The sequence below is a fragment of the Triticum urartu genome, chromosome 5, assembly GCF_003073215.2.
Source record: "Triticum urartu cultivar G1812 chromosome 5, Tu2.1, whole genome shotgun sequence".
NCBI lineage: Eukaryota > Viridiplantae > Streptophyta > Magnoliopsida > Poales > Poaceae > Triticum > Triticum urartu.
In genome coordinates, this window is record NC_053026.1 from 517,380,915 (window position 1) to 517,389,519 (window position 8,605).

An 8,605-nucleotide genomic window follows, 5' to 3' on the forward strand; every position below is an offset into this window, starting at 1 on the left:
CACACGGGAGTTACATAATCTCATAGTCATAGGAACATGTATAAGTCATGAAGAAAGCAACAGCAACATACTAAACGATCGGGTGCTAAGCTAATGGAATGGGTCATGTCAATCAGATCATTCAACTAATGATGTGATCCCGTTTAATCAAATGACAACTCTTTGTCCATGGTTAGGAAACATAACCATCTTTGATTAACGAGCTAGTCAAGTAGAGGCATACTAGTGACACTTTGTTTGTCTATGTATTCACACATGTATTATGTTTCCGGTTAATACAATTCTAGCATGAATAATAAACTTTTATCATGATATAAGGAAATAAATAATAACTTTATTATTGCCTCTAGGGCATATTTCCTTCACTATACACCATGCTTCCTAATTTTTAAAGTCTCGGAACTAATTGAGGTCTTCAATGGCTCATCCCGATTTTGACTGGGCCCACAATTTCTCAAGGGCCCTCCCATTCAATTATTTTAATTCTCTGTGTTACCGTTTTGAAGCCCTTTCATTTAATTGATGTATTTAATTTTGGATTTGGTTTATGATTTTGACCGGACCAACGATTTTTCAAATCAATCAGCAACAAATGGCCTATAAAAACATATCAATTCCACACACCCTCCCACCACCTAGATAAAATAAGTGTAACCATGTGATACTATAGCACCAATATAGTACATGCAGTCACTGACCCAGAAATATCTTCATATAAATATACGTTGGTTAGCGGATAACACTGAACCACACCACAAAAGGCCCATCAAATCACCGCATTATAAATAGAAACAAAACACACTCCATCATCTCCCCACCTGTCAAACTAAATATTCCATCAGTTACAAAATATAAGGGGTATTATTTTTTGGAAAGTCAAATTTCTTTAGCATTAACCAAGTTCAGAGCAAAAAATATCGACACCGACAATATTAAACAAAAGAGTATGGAAATCCACCATTTCATGATGAATCTATTCATACCGATTTGATATTATGAATTTTGATATATTTCTCTATAAATTTGATTAAACTTAAAAGGTTTGACTATAAAAAATACACCTTATATTTTGAAACGGAGTGAGTAATCATTTTAAGAAACACAACAACAACGACGACGATGCAATAAGGGACGCCTAACCCTTCTAGTATGGGAGAAAGAGAAATGATTAATCATAGCGCTTAAAAATCCAGCTAGACTTGAGAGAGGATCAATCATAGTTGTTGAAAATCCAGTTGGACTTGCCTTTTTTATTGCATGGAATTAGTTTTTTTTAGCGGAACACCTGAACTTTATTACTACATCACCCGAACTTTATTCCTTTTCTATTACATGGAATTAGTTTTCCTTTCTAGATGAAGGCTTGCATGGAATTAACTTTTTTTTAGACAAATTGCATGGAATTAACTATTCCTGAGGGTGCGGGCTTGGGCTCATTCTAAAGAAGAAGGAAAGCTTTTCTCCTCAGTCTAGTCGCTGGTGCAGGCTCATTTCCGCCCCATTGCATGGGCTGAACAACTAGTGCTACCACATTTTATTTTATTACTTTTAAAAACTAATGCTACCCCACGTCCTCATGTTCCCGTGGATGCTTTGCTCGAACACTGCCAAATCGGCCCTTCCTCTGTCATAGCCTCCTATACATTCTAGATCTCCCGCCGTCGCGCTACCACGGTCGACGTACTAGTCATGGATGGCGCCGAAGACGAGTAACGTCAATCTGGGACGAGGAGGAGGGAGGCGCACGCGTTGGAGTATGCCCGGCGGCGTAGCCGGGCTGTGGGTGTAGGGGCAAGGGTTTGCCTAGTTGGGGCGCGACTAGTTCCGCGCACTGCGAGCCCTACCATGGCTCGCTTGCAGGGTGCATGTATTGGGTTGGCCTAGTAACCGCATCACATCATCATCCTGATGCCATGTTATTTTTTGTTTATGCTTTCAATTTTTGTTCATATTTTTTTTTGCTTATTTTTAACCTCTGCTTATATTTCAAAACATTTTAAATATAGATATTACAAAAAACAATTTACATAAACCCTAAAAGTGTTAATATTGTATTCGAAAAATGTTCAACATGTATAGAAATATTTTCTGATGTATATGAAATATGTACAATGTCCATGAAACAATGTATGTGACATTAAAAAAATGGTTATACATTGTAAAAAACATTTGTTTAATTAAAAAATATGAATCGTTCATTAAAAGAATGTGTGTTACATTTTTAAAAATATTCACAAGTTTAAAAAATGTATTCATCACACTAAACAAAATCTTTGTACAATGCAAAAAAAGTTTGCATAGCTCACAAAACATGCTTTTATCATTAAAAACATTCCGATGTGTATTTAAAAAAAATGACAAACATGTATTCGACAAAATGTTCAAAACACGCTTTTGAACAAATGTTAAACATGTATTTGAAAAATATGAAACATAAAAAAAACTGTTTTTACATGTATACAAAAAGATGTATAATGTGTATGAAAAAATAGACATCAATACATATATTAGAAAATTGTTTAACCATGTATTTTAAAAATGTTAATGGTGTGTAAAAAATGGTCCTAATGCATACAAAAAAATGTAGGCATGTGTTGAAAAAGAAAAAAAACCATAGAAAATCGGTGAAAACGAAGAAAGAAACAAAAACCCAAGAAAGCAACAAAGAAAATGAGGGGAAAAAGAAAAAAAACTAGAAAGGAAAAATAAAGAAAACTGAAGAAAAGACCAAAAAGAAAGAAAAAGAAAAGGAAAAAGAAAACCGAAAAAGATAGGATAATAATGGTCAATTTGTCGTCGGTCGTTAGACCAAGTTGCCAGGTGTTAGTAAATTGAAAATGTCATGATGTGACTAAATAGGTGCAGTTATCAATATACCATAGGATGACATGGCAAAAACAATAACATATGGGTTGTGCAAATGAGGGCTAAAAATTGTCATGGTGTATACAAAAACACCAACAACAAATTTGCCATGAAACAACTAGGTAGGTAAAAAGTAGCATCAACATGGGGAGTGAAAAGCATCAATGCCTCCTTTCGAGGACGACTGCCAATTGCCACACTCTTCCCTCTCATATCCATGAAATCGTCATCATCATCAGCTGAGCCATTCCTAATCATCTTTAAAATGAAAATCTGCACATGAAAGACTAACACAAATTAGTTGATGGCAAAAGGTCTCCAACACATAAAACAATTCTATAACCACAATCATATAATGGAAACTGTGCGAACACACAAAACTGGACGATGGCAATTCTGCGTTAACAGGTGATTAAATTAAAATAGTGCATGCCAAAAAAATATGTAGCGCACACAAAATATAAAACTAGGTACGTAATGAAAGCATGCCGAAAATCACCATCACAAACATAAAGAAGCCATGGCAAATCTACATTGCACCACCATATGGGAGAGCATTGGAAAACCTGTGTCACACCCATATTATTCCATGGAAAAACTAAAGTAACGATATAATGAGAGCATGGCAAAAAGGGAGTAAATTCACCAACAACACAACACATGAGACCTTGACAATATGCATTAACAAAAGGAAAAAAAATATAGCATGGCAAATCTCTAAAATAGACATATAGTCCAGGGCATAATCTGTAATGACAATACCAGGACAGCATGGTAAGTTCCTCCAGCACACACAACATGGCATGGCAAAATGTATAGGAACAATATCGGTGGACCATGGGAAAATCCCAATCAGCCACATATGATCATGTTAACTCTAGACCAACCAAATTTGGAGAGCATGGCAATAATCTCCGTCACACACAAACTGGACCATTGGCCAGTCTCTGCTATGCAGAGAAGGAAACGTGGCAAAAGATGGGGTAAAGTGACCAATAAGAGAACAAAATCAGCCAAAATAACGACCCTAGAACTGTTGGGATCAATATGTCTCAAATAGCTAATTTGGCATTCGCCCTCATTGACGCAAATTTGGCTTTAAAATTTGCGCACATAAGAACAAATTCTTCACAACACTAAAAAGGCAAAAAAGAAAAAAAATGAAACCCGCCAATGCCCATGGCCCTCTTGCGGACGCTCACCGCCGCCGCCGCGCTCAGTCCGACGAGCACTACGGTCCTCCCCATCGTGACGACTTTAACAACTTGGAAGTCCTACTCTGACAACACCATCGTCGGCAGGCGGAGCAACATACTTTGAGTCCTAGCCCAATGTCGGCGGTTGACCATGCTTGAATCGTCGGCTAAGACAAAGCTACAAGGCGGAGAGCGTGAGGGGGAAGAGAAGGAATGAGCAAATGCGGTTAGTGGGGCGAATGGAGGGGAGGAAGATAGGGGTTAGTGAGATCGGATCGTTCGCTAGATTGGGGGTTAGAGCGAACCGTTTACGCGCGTTACGTGGTGAGCCTCCCCATGCCAATATTTGCAATTTCCTAACACTAGTAAGTGTGCATGTGCAATGCACGTCTAATCATATATCTAATCATTAATCACATGTGAAAACGCATGTCGTTTGGTATAATTAGTACCCCAACGTGAACATATGCTACTACATTACATCCATTTTTAATTTTGTATATAATTAAGAGCCATTTATATGCCAAAATCTGATATTAGAAACAGTATTGATCAGTTTTAGATCTTATATATAAACCTAAATTAAGCAATCATTATATGCATTCATTTCCAAAGCAACACATGAAGGCTTCGTCGTAAAGAACTGTGGTATCTTCACATACTCCCTCTGTCTTTGAGAGAGTGTACTTTCAACTTTGTTGAAGGATCAAACTATCTCAAAGCACGATCGAGTTTATGCAAAAATATATGAATGTTTGTGAAACAAATAGTTATACGATGAAAATATATTTTATCATGAATCTAATGCTACTAATTTGATGTCAGAAATGTTGGTGTATTATTATATAAATACGGTCAAACATAAAAGAGTTCTACTTTCCAACAACGTAGTAGTATAGAATCAAGATTAATTAAACTTAAACAGAATTAGTCTAATTTCCTAACAATCAACAAATTATTTCCACGCTTTCAAAAAAAAAACAAATTATTTCCACGGTGGAACGGTATGGTCCAAAACCGATCATTTTCGCAAAAAATAAAATAAAATGTAACCAATCGTATAATCTTCCAAAACCGATTTGCTTGGTCTCGAAGCCAAGGATGCTATTGATGATCCTATATCCCAACAAACACGCACGCACGCACAAAGTCAGGGATTACAACTAATTAATCATGATTCTGTGCTATATTAAATCAGATCCCACAGCTGTTGTAGATCCATTGCTACGCACGAACAAAGTTGTACGTTTCATCGGAGAAGAAGGCGAATCCAAGAGCTTGGGATGATTAATCCCATGGAGACGAGGTGCGCCGTCTGTCATGGCGACATGGGCCGCGGCCACGCCACCTTCACGGCCGAGTGCTCCCACAGCTTCCACCTCCGCTGCGTCCACCACCAGACCGCCTGCCCGCTCTGCTTCACGCCGTGGCGCGACGTGCCGGGCGTGGCGCCCGCCCAGGAGCTCGTCTTCCGCGACGACGAGCCGCTCGAGCCGCAGCCCGCAGCTGTCGCCGCGGAGAAGACGACTGCCGGCGGCGGAGTGATGTCCATCACGACGCACTGCGAATACCCCGCCATCGCCAAGTACGCCAGCCGCGACGGCTTCCCGGTGCTCGTGCACGCCAAGGCGCCCGCGCTGGCTCCGGCCGCGGCCAAGGCGGCGCGCGCGCCCCTGGATCTCGTCATGGTGCTCGACGTCAGCGGGAGCATGGGCGGCCGCAAGCTGGCGCTGCTTAAGCAGGCCGTGGGCTTCGTCGTCGACAAGCTCGGCCCCCACGACCGCCTCAGCCTCGTGTCCTTCTCGTGCGACGCCCGCCGCCTCACCCGCCTCACGCGCATGTCCGACGCCGGGAGGGCCGCGACCGAGCGCACCGTCGAGTCCCTGGCCGCGGGTGGCGGGACGAACATCAAGGAGGGCCTTCGCGAGGCCGCCAAGGTGATCGACGGCCGCCGCTACAGGAACGCCGTCACCGGCGTCATCCTGCTCTCCGACGGCCAAGACAACTACACGCTGTCTTCAAGGTTTTACAATCACGACGTGGCCACCGACTACAGCGTGCTCGTGCCACCTTCCCTGATCCGCACGGGGGACGGTTCCTCGCCGCCGATCCACACGTTCGGCTTTGGCACTGACCACGACTCGGCGGCGATGCACACCATCGCGGAGGCCACCGGCGGCACCTTCGCCTTCATCGAGAACGAGGCCGTCATCCAGGACTCGTTCGCGCAGTGCATCGGCGGGCTTCTCTCGGTCGCCGTGCAGGAGGCGCGCGTCGCCGTCGAGTGCGTCTGCCCCGGCGTTCGTGTCCGGTCCATCAAGTCAGGACGCTACAAGAGCCGCGTCGATGCTGACGGGCGCGCCGCCGCGGTGGAAGTCGGCGAGCTATACGCCGACGAGGAAAGGCGCTTCCTGCTGTTCCTCGACGTGCCCACGGCCGGCGCCACGGACGACGTGACATCTCTGATGAAGGTGAGCTGCACATACCGCGACGTGGCGACCGGGCAGTCGGTCGACGTGGCAGGCGAGGAGGTGGCGGTGAAAAGGCCGGTGGAGGTGCCGGAGGCAGAGCCGGACGTGGAGGTCGAGCGGGAGCGCCTCCGCGTGCAGGCCGCGGAGGACATCGCCGCGGCGCGGGCGGCGGCCGAGCGCGGCGAGCACGCGGAGGCGTCGGAGATGCTCAGCCGCCGGCGCATGGCGCTGAGGCAGTCGCCGCTGGGCGCGAGCGGCGACGCCGGGTGCGCGGAGCTGGCGGCGGAGCTGGGCGAGCTGAGCGAGCGCGTGGGGGACCGGAGGGAGTACGACCTGTCGGGGCGCGCGTCGTTGCTGTGCGGCATGAGCGCGCACTCGCAGCAGCGCACGTCGGTCAAAGTTGGGAGGGCGAGGTACGCGACTCCCGCCATGCGTAAGATGGTGGACTTGTCCGTGAAGACCCGGGAGCAGCAGCAGCCACAGGCACAGGCGCAGCCATCGCCGCCTTCAAGGACGGCGAGGCCGCCCCCGCCGCCGCCTTCGACGACGACGGCGGCTCTCGCTAAGAACCTGGTGAGAAGATACCACCGATTTCTACGTCTCAGGTGAACACGGGGCGACCAACTCAACTGCTACGAAAATGCTCGCGCGCGACGAGCACAGAAAATAATGAAGACGTGAACTTGCACGGTTTTTTTTAGCTTAAAAAATTTGTTTCCTCTCTCTTTGCATTCATCAATCTTGTAGTACTACCATATATTTTTTTTTTGCGGGGAAGTTCCTAGCAGATAATAATAGGCTGGTTTGGCTTACTATTTTCCCTTTTACATTCGTATGAATTACTGTATTTATATGGATCGTCAGCTGGAGACGACGTGCGAGTGAACGCTTGGTTCGATCGAAAAACCCAGCCCGGGCGAACTATATATTCTGTTTGATGGGATTAATCCTCCCGAACGAAACCAACTCACCGAGAGCCTCTCCGCTAGGTCAATTTTTTTTTACGCTACAATACGGGCAAGGAAGAAAAAGGCCAAAAAAAGACCCAGCATTAGCACCATAGAAAAAGGCCTTTGAAACTAAAATATTTTTTTGCCATGTGTATAAACGAAAATTTGCCAAATAGCAAGCAAAAAAATTGCATAGCTCTGAAAAATTAATTTGCCAAATACATATAAATACCAAAGTACAAGGCAAAATTTCTGTATCAAAAAACAACATTTTCCATCAACAAAAAAATAAAAATATATTTCCCGTCATATATAGCATGATTTTGCCAATTGCATGTAAAAACACATACAAAAAAATTGTTTAATTGCCATGATAGTAATAAAATTGCCAAGGTCTGCATAATAAAAGTGCAATGCTAGCTACAATAAAACTATCATTGTCTAAATTAAAGGTAAGGTACAATTGCACATTGAATTTTTGAAAAGTAGGAATTCGTTCATTTTGGAAAAAAAAAGATGGCTCAATTAGGGGATATATTATAAAAAATTACCATGATCAAGATATTAAAATTGCCACGACAATAAAAATAAAATAAAAATGCCATGATCTTAAAAATAAAAATAACATGATTTACATATTGTCTTCTCATAACATAAGATCACAAGAAATTTGCTGCAAACCAACATGTGGTTGGATGGTTAGGAGGACAATGGTATCGCCAACTCACTAGGGAACCTCGATTGCGAGACGCATGTGGTGACTTCGTAAAATCTCAAGATTTTATGTTGGCTCAGTCTCTCGAGGTGCTCGTAGGGGTACAGTGTGCGTGCATGCGCTCATATGGATGACTGTATGATCGTGCATGTGAGCGACTTCGATTGTACTATGTATAGAAGAAGGTGCCAAGCAAAAGAAGCTTCATAAATATGCAAAATACTTCTTTTAAGTTGACATAATTTTTTTGCCATGTGAGTTCTTAATTGTTTTGTGATCATCTAAAAAATTAATGCCGTGTATTCTAGGTGTAAATAAAATTACCATGGTATAGATAAAAAAAGTCATGCTCTATATACAAGCAGGTGCCAAGTAAAAGAAGATTCCTTAATATGCAAAAGACTTCTT

The 8,605-nt window shown here is 43.4% G+C and overlaps 1 protein-coding gene across 1 annotated transcript; it reads left to right on the forward strand.

Annotated features, from left to right (window-relative positions):
- Positions 1-5,302: 5,302 nt before the first annotated feature.
- Positions 5,303-7,302, forward strand: LOC125556524 (probable E3 ubiquitin-protein ligase WAVH2). The gene has a single exon (XM_048719241.1). The coding sequence runs from the start codon at positions 5,345-5,347 to the stop codon at positions 7,139-7,141; it is 1,797 nt and encodes a 598-aa protein (XP_048575198.1). The 5' UTR covers positions 5,303-5,344; the 3' UTR covers positions 7,142-7,302.
- Positions 7,303-8,605: the final 1,303 nt, after the last annotated feature.

What these genes read in the sequence shown, in the direction of transcription:
- LOC125556524 (XM_048719241.1), top strand. Translation starts at nt 5,345, where the DNA reads ATGATTAATCCCATGGAGACGAGGTGCGCCGTCTGTCATGGCGACATG.